The sequence below is a fragment of the Cricetulus griseus genome, chromosome 2 (genome assembly GCF_003668045.3).
Source record: "Cricetulus griseus strain 17A/GY chromosome 2, alternate assembly CriGri-PICRH-1.0, whole genome shotgun sequence".
Lineage (NCBI taxonomy): Eukaryota > Metazoa > Chordata > Mammalia > Rodentia > Cricetidae > Cricetulus > Cricetulus griseus.
Window position 1 is genome coordinate 203,171,903 of NC_048595.1, and position 14,761 is coordinate 203,186,663.

Genomic DNA, 14,761 nt, shown 5'->3' on the forward strand with positions numbered 1-14,761 from the left:
CAGCTAGCATGGGTTGTTACCCTTCAAAGTTAGAGGATAGACCACAAAAGAGAGGGTATTATATGAAGAATGCATCATCTGTGCAAGTCAGAGATCCACAAGGATGCATCTGACTGCATCTTGAGATGTAGTTGTCTTAACAGTGGTGTATGAGTATTAGGGACATCTTGTAGGTAGAGGCTAGGGATGCTGCTCAACACCCTACAGGACAACAAAGAATGGCCTAGCCCATGTTGCCCAGGTTGCAAACGCTGCTCTGAATGTGTAAATCACCTTCCAGTAGCGCTTGCTAGTTCTATGATGGCAGTGACAGGACTGTGGTTAATGTGTTTTCATCAGACCTAGGTTCAAAGTTTGGCCCCAACTGTAAGCTATGTGGTACTAGTTAATTTATTTGACTTCTCTTGAACATCAGTTTTCTGAGCTGCAAAATGGAGGGATTTATATAATATAGAAAAATATATAAAGTAAGTCTGCACTCAAGATGTATAGAAATGCACCCTGACTGCCAATATCCATATGCCAAGAGTCAATACTGTGTTGATGTTAAACCAATCTAGTCAGCTCCACACTCTAATGGCCCGAGAAGCAGCTTCTTCCTTTTCAATTTCTTCCTCAGCAGGGTAAGAATACAAGTGTTTGAGAGAACTGGCAATAATGTAGAGGCACACCTTGGAGAGGTTCCAAATAGAAACTATCATAGATTAGCACTATTACTCAAATTCGTTTCTTTAATATTCAATTGTTTCTTCTTCTTAATAAATTGAGTCCGAGCCTTGGGCATGATAGGCAAGCATTCTGCCAATGATTTATATCCCTAGCCCTAAAATTCATTTCTTAAATTAATGTTAGTTATTTCAGTGTTTCCTAAGCACTGCCATATTATTTAAAGAGAATATAGAGTATGCTATGAAAACAATGCAGTTCTTCAATTCTGACTGAAAGACACTGCTCAGAATTCCATCTTAGTAAAATACTAAAGTGATTTTCTTCTCATATATTTCCTCTAATCTTAAAACATTTGCTGCACTGGCTAACATCTAATTTCTATGACTTTCCCATTCATTTCAATGACTACTCATTAACTATCATTTGCAGATACTGTGAGATGCTGAAGACAGAGAAAAACAATCTGTTTTCTAAGAAGGCGTTTCATACCAACTGGTAATAAGAGAGACAAAGGAAGCAAATGGCTAAGAGGACTCTAGGAACTAAGGCAACGTCTTCTGGAGATGCAGAGCTCAGAGTCCTGAGCTGAGGAGAGATGGTGACAGCCTTTCATGGTGGGGCAAAGTGTGTGCCATCACAGGCATGGCACAGAGGTGGAAAGCGGGGCTGGAGAGATGGCTCAGTGGTTAAAAGCACTGCTCTTCCACAGGTTCTAAGTCCAATTCCCAGCAACCACATGGTGGCTCACAACTACCTGCAATGAGAGCTGGTGCCCTCTTCTGGCATGCAGGGACACATGTAGGCAGAACACTGTATATATAATAAGTAAATAAATCTTAAAAAAAAAAAGAAGTGGAAAGGCACAGGGGTGTTGAAGTCAGTTTGGCTGGAGCTTAAGATAATTGTAGATAAATGGATAATGAGCTGAAAAAGAAATTAACAGACACCTAATTGGGAGTTTTTGTAATTCTCATTTCCTCTTGTTTCTTTGTATAACCCCCACCCCACCCCATCTTAGCAATGCATTCCTAGCCTTGGCAACAGAGTTTGCAATCTGCCGTTACCTTGGTCCCCAGATGACTTGTCAACCTTCGAGGAGCAGAGTGTGTGCTGCTAGAACTCAAAACACTGGCTGTTTCATGATCCACTCGTGTAGATGAACTCTAGAAATAAGCAAGTTACAGGCAGTGTAATTTAGATTACAAATATAGGCAACTCCTCAGCTCTCACAGTTTAGAAAGGGCTCATTGAAATTCTATCAGGGAAAGAGGAAAAATAAATAACTGCCGTATAACATAACCGCAGTAGCACCACAGCAGAAGACTGCATAAAATCCCAAAGGAAAACAGAGCAAGGTTATGGCCCGCTGTGGTCTGTGAAAATTGCATTCAATAACAATGGAAGTAGATCTAACATGGACACAGGTTGGAGTAAATAATTACTGGGGGAAAGGGGCTTTAAAAGATGTTATAGTCAAGCTGTGGAGCCTCTGAACTTTAGGTGGCAGAGTCAGAATTCTATTTTAAAAAGAACAAAGGACAGGATGGAAAAATTACAGGTGACTAAGGTTAGAACAACAAATTCATGGCCCTTATCTGGGCTCAAAGTCAAATAAAATATGATAACACATTTATGAAACAATAGCATCTGAGTGGGTGGTGGTACACGCCTATGCTCCCAGCACAGGAAGGCAGATCTCTGTGAGCTTGAGACCAGCCTAGTCTACAGAGTGAGTTCCAGGACAGCCAGAGTTGTTAACACAGAGAAACCTGTCTGGAAAAACCAAAGCAAAAAAACCCAAATGAGTCATGATAGGTTATCCAATGCTATGAAGGAACCATTTGTTTCTTTGGGGGATATAATAATGACATCAGGTATGCATTTTGAAAAGTAATCTTAGCTTGGAACGCACAGTAAAATATTTATGGAACAACGACTGGAACATTCTTCAGGAGGAACATGGGTAGTCAAAGTGGTCGTGGTCTATATGGATCATTATTACTCTGCCTTTGGGCCATGTGGAATCACCCGTCCATGGCTTCTCCCAACTTGTGCTTCAACTTCATCATTACCGACAGGTTTTATCAAAGACCTTCAAACAGACAAGCTGAGACCCCATTAAGGAAGGGATTCTATATAAACAAACAGGGACTAGCCTGAGTAATTTACGTCTAGCCTTTCCTACCACCTAACTTTCTGAGGAAATAAACACAGATCATGAAATACTCTTCCAAGTGAGCTACAGATCAGATGGGAATAGCTATGGGAACTGGAAAAACACTTCAAGATGGAGCCATACCCACATCTGGAGGCTCGAAGGGTTCTGATCACCAGACTCAATCTGAAGGATGAACAAGTTGAGACTTGGTTCATCTAGTGTTCCTTGGAGGAGGAGATATGGCCTCGCTTTGCTTGGCTACAGCAGTCTGCCCACTGTAACACCTCTTCTTGTGTTTCCCACAAAGCCCACTGCTGCTGGCCACCCAGCTGGCAGTTCGGGCTCATTCCCATTAGCTCCTCGGAGTCCTCAACCAGCTGTAAGCACCAACGCTGACTCTGACACCCACAGAGTTTGTAGTCTCACAGGGCCACTCCCAACATGTAGTCCAAACTCCCTTGCTGACTCCTTGCTTCACTGAACTCACTGAAACATTGGAGGCTTTCCAGAGACTCGGGGGTCCATTCCTCAATACCTGAGTGCCAAAATAGCACTGGACAAAAATGGCATGGTAGGTGGCAAATCAAGCAGAGTTTGAGTTTCTAATGGGGCATCTGGTAGACCCTGCAGGGCCACACCCCACAGGGTCCCATCTCAATGATCTCTGCCTTTCCTGGCTGGGCATTGTGGCTCCATTTCTTTTAACACCCACACCAAGTTGCCTGTACCCCAGGCTAGCTATCAGTGCAACATGTAACACAGAATGACGTTGATTTTCTTGCCTCCACTTCCCAAAGGCTGGGTACAAGTCTGTATATGAGTGTGAGTATTTTCTTGCCTATGAGTATTTTTTTTGTTGTATTTTAAGGTTTTTTTGTCTGCCTTCTAGTGCTTCTCAAACTGCTTCGTACAAACCTGTTTCTGGTTTTAGGTCAGGGAGTGGCAGATTGATGAAATTATTGATAAATAAAATTACTTAAAAAAAAAAAAAAGAAACACTCTTCCTAGCAAGGATCGCAGTCCTCCTTTACAACCTCTAATCATCACTTAATTATCCATCAATTATTTACCAGGGATGTGGAACATAAACACAAACTAGATAGGATTCCTTTTTTTTTTTTTTTTTTTTCCTGAGACAGGTTTTCAGTTTGTAGCTCTGGCTGTCCTAGAACTCACTATGTAGACCAGGCTGGCCTCAAACTCAGAGATTTCTGTCTGTTTTGTACCCACCACTACCCAGCAGATCTTGACTTTTTAAAGGTCAAGCTCCTCCCTGAAGACTAGCTTTCTTTCATAGAAGATGTTATGCAGGTTGATAAGGGAGGAAAGCAACCAGTAGTCCTACCAACTGTGACACCTATGAACCATAACAAAAACCAGTGTAGTAAGGGAGCTGGGAGGCGGTGGTGCACACCTTTAATCCAGCACTCAGGAGGCAGAGGGAGGGAATCTCTGAGTTCAAGGCCAGCCTGGTCTACAGAGTGAGTTTCAGGACAGCCACGGATACACAGAGAAACCCTGTCTTGAAAAACAAAACAAAACAAAACACAAAAAAGATATTCCTAAGGGTGCACAGTGGCATTCATGGCTTAGTGGTAACCAACAGTTGCCTAACTGGACTTAAGGCCTAATAAACAGGAGGGAAATGAAATCATGTTTGGAACTGGAAACCTACCAGCTACCCAGTGAGATCATGGATCTTAGAGGAGACTATTAACCAGTAATTTGTTAAACCAGCATACTTCCTAATTGCACTCTAGATACTCATCCTCATACCTGCAGATCAGTGTCCTTTCATCCTTCATCAAAGAAGCTTCTCTTTGAAATAGATGGAGACCATTATAAGAAAGTCAAAATGCCCAGAAAAACTGATTGTGTGGTGCCTAGCTCCAGGGAATACATCTATAACACAACTCTTCTTCTTCTTCTTCTTCTTTTTTTTTTTAATTAGTTCAAGTTAGGAACAAGCTTGCTTATAACACAACTCTTGTCCCTAAAGCACAGGGAGCAACTCAGAAGAGGGATCAAAAAACTGTAAAAGTCAGAGGACCAGGAAATCTGTTGTGACATTGTGTCTCTTAGAAATGACAGGGAAGCTTCAGTCATGATTCACAATATAGCTGCCTAAAAAAGATCTGAACAAGGACAACATGAATAGACATGCTAACATGGAAGGGGATAGCTAGTGTGTGGGGTGGGGAGGACGCATGCCTAGACAAAGAACTACAGTCAAGGAAAAATGCTGAGAGCGGAAGAATAAGTCTCTGGGGATGAGTCCCTTAACTGGTTATCCAATACCAAGTGGTCAGCCCTGCAGTCATGTACGTTCGAGCAACACTAAATAGACTCAGAAGGTTCTGTTTATACATTTATGTGTTATATATGCATATATATGTAGTAATATCAAAGAAAAAGAGGTCATGATAGGCACAGATAGATGAACACCAGAGGAACTGAAGGGCGGAAATGAAGGGGGAAAATGATATAATTATATTTTAATTTAAAAAAAGGCAAAAGTGAAAAAAATTTTTCACCTGTAAAATTTTAATTAAATAATTAATTTTACATGTATGGTTATGTTGTGGAATATTAATTTAAGACGTGTTATATTTGCTTATGCTGTGGAATATTTGTTTAATGATACAAAGATGGATTGAATTCTTTTATATTACATTTGTTTAACTCTGTGAAGCTACGTTACTCTGCCTGCTTAACACAACAGCCAATAGCTAGGCAGTAAAGAGAAATAGGCAGGGCTGGCAGGCAGAGAGAATAAATAGGAGGAGAAATCTAGGGACGAGAGAGAGAGGAGTGAGAAGAGGAGGATGAGGATGCCAGGGGCCAGCCACCCAGCCAGCCATGGAATAAGAAGGAAAGAAAGATATATAGGATAGAGAAAGGTAAAAAGCCCAGAGGCAAAACAGAGTTAAAGAGCAACAGGATAATTTAAGTTAGAAAAGCTGGCTAGAAACAAGCCAAGCTAAGGCCAGGCATGCATAAGTAAGAACAAGTCTCCGTGTATTTATTTGGGAGCTTATGAGCAGGTCCCCAAAGAGTAAAAAACAAAACAAAACAAAAACAACCACATGGGTGTTTTGTCTGCATGTATGTTTGTGTTCTGCATGAGTGCCTGGTGCCCTTGGAAGCCAGAAGAGGACACTGGATCCCCTGGGGGATTGGCCAGTGCTGTTAACTGCTGAGCCATCTCTCCAGCGCCTGGTTATGACTTCTGTTGTCTAACAATCTTGTTTCGATTTCCTCAGACACTAAAGTATTGACATTCTTCTGAAACATACTGATCTTTCTTTTGTGGCTTTCATCATAAAAACTTCCTTCTAATCTTTTCGTATTTGCAACAGTCTCCACTTCTGACATTCAGTATAATCAATTTAGAGTCGATTTTTATGTAGTATCACAGAGATCTAATTAGTATAGAGGGCTTCTACCAGATGAGTAATACTTTTAAAGTACACAGTAATCAGAATATGATCTAAGCCTGAACAACTAATTGTCAAATGAAACGGAGCTCTTCTTCTTTCTACACTGTAGGAAAACTCAGTTCTCAAAAACAGAGCTCAACCTTCCATATAACTCTCATTATTTTATCCTAACCACCATTAAACAATTTTTCTGTATAGTAATAACTAGTGATTCGGAATGAAGTATCTGCTATAGCTCAGTAAAAGGAAGTATTTTTAAACAGGAAATATTTTAAGCTTTATATATTAGTGAATTAACAGAAAGGTCTTTTTTTTTTTGGTATAAACAATACTATCAAAAGTAACCTAGAAAGACTAATCTTTTTTGTTGATAGTAGGAAAATTATCTTAAGTAAAATTCTATTTTTTAAATATCATTAATTTACAACATAAAATGTCTGTTGGAGGAAATTTGAGAAATATAGGACACAGCAATGAAAAGCTGCCCTATTATTTCAATAAACCACTAATTGAAAATTGGTGGCAATTTGTACAGATGGCAACAAAATAACACAACACAGTAACAGCTAAACACAATAAAGTATATAGCTTATTATTTATAAGCATCAGAATTATCTTTTCCAGTTAAGATTTATTTCTAGATTTGTGTCATCTTGAAGTATATCAGAAAGTAAAAACTCTAAGAGCCTTTGTAATCATTACAAACTCAGAAATATGTGTTTGTACTGAGAGCCTTAGAGGAAAGCAGAACTATGCCAATGCAGCAACAACAGGGCCAACCACATGGAACCAACCACTCTCCAACACTATGTATACCAGGCATAGAGACCAACACAGAAACATGACCTGGAGTATAGGAATATCCCAGCAAATGCAGAAAGTGTATTTAAGTGTACTGAGAAAAAAAATGATAGTACTTAGATACTGACTGTTTTCAGAGACACACATTCTAAGAAAACAGGCAGGAGCACGGGTCATCCCCTCCACACGCCTTTTAAAATACCCACTCGATCTGAAATAGGTCACAAGGGTTCGTACCTGGCCACTACCAGAAGTTGCCATGCTGCTTTCTGCCACTCCTTGACCTTCATGCTGCCGTTCAGCTTCATGGGAGGCAGCTTCCTGCTTGCTCTGAGATGACCTCTGTTAACATGGAGTTAGCATCATTATGTACACAAATGGTGCGTGCCTTTATAGCTCACAGCTTACTTTTTACTCCCAAACTTTTAATGACTCAACTACCCAGGCTGACAAAGGCACTGAAGTGTATGGCACACTTCCACCCTCCGGCACGGCTTGCGATCGACTGCCCTGGTAAGAGGGAAGAGAATGCTCCCTTGAGCATCTGAGCTGCATAAGACAAAGGATTTTCTGAGGCCCCTCCAGAAACACCATCCCCCAACAGATGTGCTCCTCTCGCCATCAGGAATACAATCCGACTAGAGCAAATAACTGACCCTTTCTGAAAGGTCACAAGATTGTGGCATTTAATGGAGCTGCAAATATAGCAGTTAAATGAACACCTAAGCTTACAAATAGCTCCCATGTAGGCACATTTTTACAGAGACTATGTTTATATCTCCTACTAATGTCATGTGAAACCAAATGACCAGTTCTTTGAAATGATAAAACAGAAAACCCTGCTAATGTAGCCACCATCTGTTGTATGAAATAAAAGTGACATATTATACCCAATAAACGTAGTCATTTCAAAATAAAGTGATCACTTTTGTAAAACAGCATCACAGAATACAAGAAATAAAATAATCTACCATCTTTTATAGAAACTCTTATTTGCTTGCTTTAGGAAAATGTTATTCTAATATAAAGACTATGATTTAGAGATCATGATATTTTAAAATGCTTTCCCTGGAATTCTAACCCTTAAGCCTTCCTAGACCATTTAAAAATATGACTTAATAACTTTTATATGTACCATTTTTACCATAAACTAGTAACAGCTGTAGCTAAGCAAAAGAGAAGTGACTTAATTCAGAAGAAGACCAAAATCAACCAGAGTAGAAATACAGTTAGCCTATGACAAAATGAGTCAAAAATGATGACCACAAAGACATGGCAGTAGTGCACGTGAAGATGTCAATGTATTTGCAGGAAAAAAACATTACTATCTGCTTATCCTAGACACTAGGGAACACAGTGCAACTAAAACTAGCCACTATTCAATCTGCTTTCTAAGCTTAGTCTAGTTGGACACACAGTCAAATAATGAAAGCGACAATAATAAAGTCAAACTTTGACAAGTGCTACAAAGGAAAGCTGTGAGTTGTATGAAGGATAGCACACAAGAGCTTTTCAGGACACGTCACTGGAATGAAGAACTGATGACTAGGAAAAGGCACATTCTTGGTAGTCCAGGATCACATGCAAATGAGTTGGAGCAGGAGGAAGCGTGACTTCTTGTGATCTATCAAAAGCTTATAATATTGCTGAAGTACCACAAGTCATTGGTAAGCAGAATTAAAGTGGGAAGAGGGCCCAAGCCAGAGTTCCAGCATCCACATGGTAGTTTAGAACTGTCTATGACTATAGCCCTAGGGGATCTGATGTCCTCTTCTGACTTCCATCGATATCAGGCACACATGTGGTGCAGACATACAAGCAGGCAAAGACACTCATGTGCATGAAATAATTTGGGCTGGGTGTTGGTGACGCACGCTTTTAATCCCAGAACTCAGGAGGCAGAGGCAGGTGGATTTCTGTGAGTTACAGGCCCCCAGCCTTTAACAAGAAGAAAGACCACCTTGAATACGGGCACCACCAACCCCTGGGATCCCAACCCTGAATACAAAGGGAAGGAGAAAGTGGCCAAACACTAACATTCACCTGTTTTGTGACTGCAGGGATAGTGTGATTACCCACCCAAGAATCTTACCCCCATCCCCTCCCAGCACCACAGGCTGTGTCCCTCAAACTGTGATCCCAAATGAGCCCCTTCTTTAACTCTGTGAGGCAATTTTTCTCAGCAACCAGAAAAGTAACTTACACAGAAAGTGTCATGAGTGGGGCTGTTGCTGTGGTAACCCTGAGCACACGGTAGTTAGGCTTTGAAACTGGTCTGTGGACTACAGAAACCCTAGACAAACCACTATAAACTAATAATTCTCAACCTTCCCCATACAGCAACCCTTTAATACAGTTCCTCATGTTGTAGTGACCCCCAACCAGAAAATTATTTTCATTGCTATTTCTAACTATAACTTTTCTACTGTTATGAATTATAATATAAATATCTGTGCTTTTCTGATGTCTTAGGTGACCCCTGTGAAAAGGTTGTTTGACCCCAAAGGTGTTGTGACCCACAGGTTGAGAACCACTGCTAAGCAGAGCTTACTGAGCCATTCTGTGAGAGTGCTGAAGATCAGATTGCTGACAGAAAGGCAGACAACTATGCTCTCAGGTTTCACAGAGGAGCACAGATTCTGCAAGAACTGGGCTGGAGGCCAGCTGTGTTACATCTGGCCAAAAAAAAAAAAAAAAAGGCTGCTTTTGACCATATCCTGAAAAACAGAGTGAGGCTTAATTCAAAGGTAACAGACTGAGTTGTCTGGTAGAGGAAATTTCAAGACAGTGTAACATACAGACTGGGGTATGGTTTCATATACTGCTCTTAGATTTACAGTAATAGATGAAAAATATGAAATCTGCCAAATGAAGGGGCAGGCAGAGAGTCTCAAGCTAGATTAAGGAGCAGTGCAGACAAACATCCAAAATGGTAGAGACTGGCACAATTATGAAATTCACACTCTCTCTGTAAAAAGGTGTCTTGCCGCCAAGATTCCATCCACTGAAGGCTCCAGCCTGTAAAAGCATAAATTCACAAGGAAGGGGAGAAACTGAAATGAGAATGTCACCTTGCTTGAAAACTACCATGGAAAGTACTTCCCAGGTTCTGCTGCCAAGGCCACCACAGATATGGTAAAAACTCGACAGATTACCCCTCACAACTGGACAGGGCTGTGGTTTTGCAGGCATCCAATGTCAAGATTTATAGTTCATGAAAACTTGCACAAAGAGTCCAGGAAGCTGCTGGGAACATGTGGCAGAGGTAGAGTCCCTGCATGGAGGCCCTGAGAGACCACTTCGTGAGGATGTGAAGGTGAAGCTTACACTGCAATAAATAGCTCAGTATTTTGGAGATGGCAGGACTATAAAATGTTCTGAAGAGGTTGCACATGTCTAACAGAAACAACCTAACAGGCTGCACGTGCTGCAGGAGGAGAACTAGAGAGGCAGAACAGCATGTGGAATCTGCCGTGCTGGGTTTCCCACTAGCTTTCCTTGCTATCCTTGCAGTCCTTCATGTTGGAATGGGAATGTTTGCTATGTAGCTGAGGTTGGGCCTTGAACTATTGATCCCCCTGCCTCTGCTTTCTGATTGCTGGGTCAGGAGAGCATTATTGGCTTGACAAAAATAAATAAATAAATAAACGAAATTCTGCTTAAGCAGTCAAGTACCACAAAAATGTGCACATTAAGTGTTCAATTAAATGATTTCAATTAATTTACCAAGCATCACCATAATGCAATTTTAGAATATTTTATCGTTACAATAAGCTTCTTCAGTCCATCAGTCAGTATTACTATGCTACTGTATGTCACCTTTTAAAAAATGTCACAGTTGTTATTTTACTTTGTGCAGGTAAGGAAGTACCCTAAGTCTCCAAAGACAGTAGACTTTTTGAAGTGTTAGAACTGACTAGACTATGGAGTGTTCAGAGTTGGACTAAATGCACTTTGTGTTATGAGGTGGCTGTGAATATCTGAGGATCAGGGTGTAATTGCTTAGGAGACAGGAAAACCTCCTCTGAAAGTGACAGTACCACTTAGGAGCTGGGTTCTGGACCGAATGAAAAGGGGAGAAAGGAGAAAGCACAGAGCACCAGCAGTCCCCTCCCCCTTTCCTGTTTGCTGATGGAATCAGACCAGTGGCTTCATGCCCTGCACACCAAGACGAACTGTATCTCCCCAACCTGCTTTCCCTCTGAAGTTGCATTGAGTATGATATTTTGCTATAGCAATGTAAAAATAACCAACAATGGCTACAGGGTATGAAGTACTGTCTGATGGTCCTTAGCTCACACAATTTATACATGAAAAGACGACGGATGGAGGCTGAAAAGGAGGAGGCCAGTAACAGGTAGGGGTGTGTGTGGGTGGGGTGGGGTGGGGTGGGCTTTTGTTGCTTTGTTTTGTGACACATGGTCTCCCTGTGGCCCTGGCTGGCCTGGAACTCACTATGTAGACCAGGCTGGCTTCAAACTCAGATTTGCCAGACCCTGTCTCCTGAGTTCTGAGATTAAAGGTGTGTGCCACCACATTCAACTGTTAATTATGTTTTTGACATGTTGGATTTAAAATCTTTAACAAATCCTAAGTGGTAATACATGGTAGGTACATGAATTACAAATTAAAAATGTGGCACTCAGGACAAGAAAAATAAACTGAACAGCATAAAGATGTACCTAAAGCCTTAAAACATGAAGTAGATTGTCTAAGAAAGAGAAGACACAGCGAAAGAAAGACTAAGCCATAAGGACTGCCTGTGACTGACCCTTCAGTCCCCTCTGATCCCAGATGAGGCATGCCTGCACTCTTGGATCACTGTCCTTAGTTACTATTCTTCTGCATATAGAGAGGCTGCGGCTGACATCTGGTAAACAGCAATGTAGACAAGTGTCTACATCCCTATACCCCTGTAAAATGGAAAGTTTACTACCATAGGTGATAGGACTGACAAGAAAGACTGTTTTTTGAGGCAGGAGCTCATGTAGTTTAGGCTGGTCTTGAACTTGCTATGTAGCCAAGGCTCAGACATGAACTATTGATCCCCCTACCTCTGCCTTCTGGGTGCTGGGTAACAGGAGAGCATTGCTGGCCTAGCAAGCAGGCAAGCAAGCAAGCAAGCAAGCAAGCAAGCAAGCAAGCAAGCAAGCAAGCAAGCAAGCAAGCAAGCAAGCAAGCAAGCAGCAGTTTTGCTTAAGCAGCTGAGTACCACAAAATACAGCCATTAAGTGCTCAATTAAAATGATTTTTAATAAATTCACCAAGCATCACCATAATCTAGTTTTAGAATATTTTTATTATTATAGTAAATTCTCTCCAGCTTAGTTATAGTGACTCCATATTACCATTCACAGTGCCAGGCAGCAGCTGACCTACTTTGTTCTCCTTTGTGTTTTCATTTGGGAGACAGGGCCTCACTACGTTGCCTAGGCTGGCTTTCTAACCCCCTGCCTCTGCCTGCCAGGTGCTGGGATTACATAAGGCCTTACCTAAGTTGTATCTTTATAAATTTTCTTTCCTGGGCATTTAATTTTAATTTTAAAAAATGTGTGTGCTTTGTGTGTGCATGCGCTTGTGGAGGCCCAAAGCTGACACTGGTTGTCTTCTGTGAGGTCACCCCTATTCTATGTACCAAGGCAGGTTCTCTCACTGACCCTTGCTCTTGTGATCCCATATACCTGCGGTTTTATGTGAGCTCCAACTGCCTAACCCTGGTCCTCACTATTGTATGGCAAGTGCTTTATCCACTAAGCCATTTCCCCAGTCTCCTGAGAATTTTATAAATGGACTTATGTGGTTTATTTTACTTAAGCTTTCAAAAGTCATCTACATTATACTTATAGTACCCAATTTTAAGTGCAGTGCATAACAATATCATATTTGTATTGTCTCTCCTTTAGGGCTACAATAAATATAGTTGCTAGAATACCCAATTTAAAAATCATTATGTAGCTAATATGACCTCATTTCTTTTAGACACCTGGGAATGAGATTGGTGGGTTATGTGGCAATTTTACATTTAATGTTTTGAGGAACTGCCAGTATTTCGGGTGCACCACTTTACATCATCAAATACATATCAAAACCCACAAGTGATCCCAAAGGGGGAGCATATGACAGACATTTTCACCTTCCACCACCTCACTTCATCTCTGGACTTTGCAATGTTTCTTCCATTTGGCTTTTGTCATGTCCCCTTACAATAAAAGTAGACTCATTTAAGTATAGAGTTTTTAGTGAGTTCTGAGCATTCTGGATGTTTGGAAAGGCCTGAATTTCTTTGTTTGGTTTTTAGAGACAGGGTTTCTCTGTAACATCTCTGGCTGTCCTGGAACTAGCTCTGTAGACCAGGCTGGTCTCCAACTTACAGACATCCACCTGCTTCTGCCCCCTGAATGCTGGGATTAAAGGCATGCACCACCACCGCCTGGCTAAGGCCTGAATTTCTAAACTGCTAGACAATAAGTGTGGATAGTTTTAGACCCAAAATGAAGTGATTGATAGTGAATCTTGATTGTCAGTTTGAGCTCTAGAGTCACTTGAAGACAGGTCTCTGGGAATGTCTGGGAGGGATTATATTTATCAAACTAATGGAGTCAGAAAGACCTCTAGTTCTATCATCTTTCTTACCAGATCCTTTTAAATGTCTAGTCATCATTAGTGTCTATGCATACTGAAGAGAGAGCTGGCTATGAGGAAGTTAAATAAAGTTTGCCAGCTACAGTGGTCACAGAATGGGCTAGCTATGCTTCTTAAGGGAAGCTTATTTTGCTTCCAGAAGCCTGCCTAGAGAAGACAAAACTGGAGGACAACAGAAGCTTCACCACTAAGTAAATTTTCAACTAATTCAGCTTTTTATACAGTACTTCTAGCTTCAATTATACCAGGTTCTCTGTAGTCTATTCAAAGATTCTTATCCTTGGGGGAATGGGGGTGGGGCCCAACTTATTTTCTGTTAGGATTGAAAAGGGGAACAACAAGCAGTTGTGTTGAGATGTGGAATAGTTTGGGAGACTCACTTGCTTCTTTAAACTTTATTTAGCTGTATGGGTGTTTTGCCTTCATGTATGTATGAGCACCATAGATTGGAGGTGGCTCATGCCTTTAATCCCAGCACTCTGAAGGCAGAGGGAGGTGAATTTCTCAAGTTCGAGACCAGCCTGGTTTACAGAGTGAGTTCCAGGATGACCAGGGATACACAAAGAAACCCTGCCTCAAAAAACCAAAATACAAACAAACAAAAAAACAAACCCAAAAACAAACAACAAAAAAAGAATGTATGTGCATTATGGGCAAGCCTGCTACCAATGGAGGCCAGGAGACAACATCAGATCCCCTAGAACTGGAGTTACAGATGGTTATAAGCTACCATGCAGGTGCTGGGAATCCAACCTGGTTCTTCTGGAAGAGCAGCTAGCTCTAACTGCTGAGCCATCTCTCCATTCTCCTCACCTGCTTCTAAACAGATCTTCAACTAACCTGATTTCAGCCCCCTTTAATACTTATATTGACAGGTGGCCTGAACAGCCAGTCTTGGAACCCTTTAGGACTCCACAATATGCACTGGGTGGTGTTGTGGCTTTCTTATTCTCTATAACATGCTGTAATAGTTAAGTCTGAGGAACTCTTCCAGAGCCTCCATTTTTATTTCTGTCACTTCCCCTAGTGTTTGTGCTTTTTCCATTTAGTG

At 41.2% G+C, this 14,761-nt stretch overlaps 1 protein-coding gene across 9 annotated transcripts in view; it reads right to left on the reverse strand.

Moving 5' to 3' along the window:
* Apc (APC regulator of WNT signaling pathway) overlaps positions 1 to 14,761 on the reverse strand; it is a 104,061-nt gene that overhangs the window by 25,248 nt on the left and 64,052 nt on the right. For 6 of the 9 annotated variants that reach the window (XM_035440206.1, XM_027400703.2, XM_027400702.2 and 3 more), the window contains 2 exons: positions 7,306 to 7,410; positions 1,734 to 1,832 (listed from right to left, as the gene is read on the reverse strand). In XM_035440206.1, coding sequence (XP_035296097.1) covers positions 1,734 to 1,832; positions 7,306 to 7,410 — 204 coding nt within the window. The remainder of the gene's footprint in view (positions 1 to 1,733; positions 1,833 to 7,305; positions 7,411 to 14,761) is intronic. The other 3 variants (XM_035440207.1, XM_035440208.1, XM_027400701.2) reach the window with 1 other exon arrangement.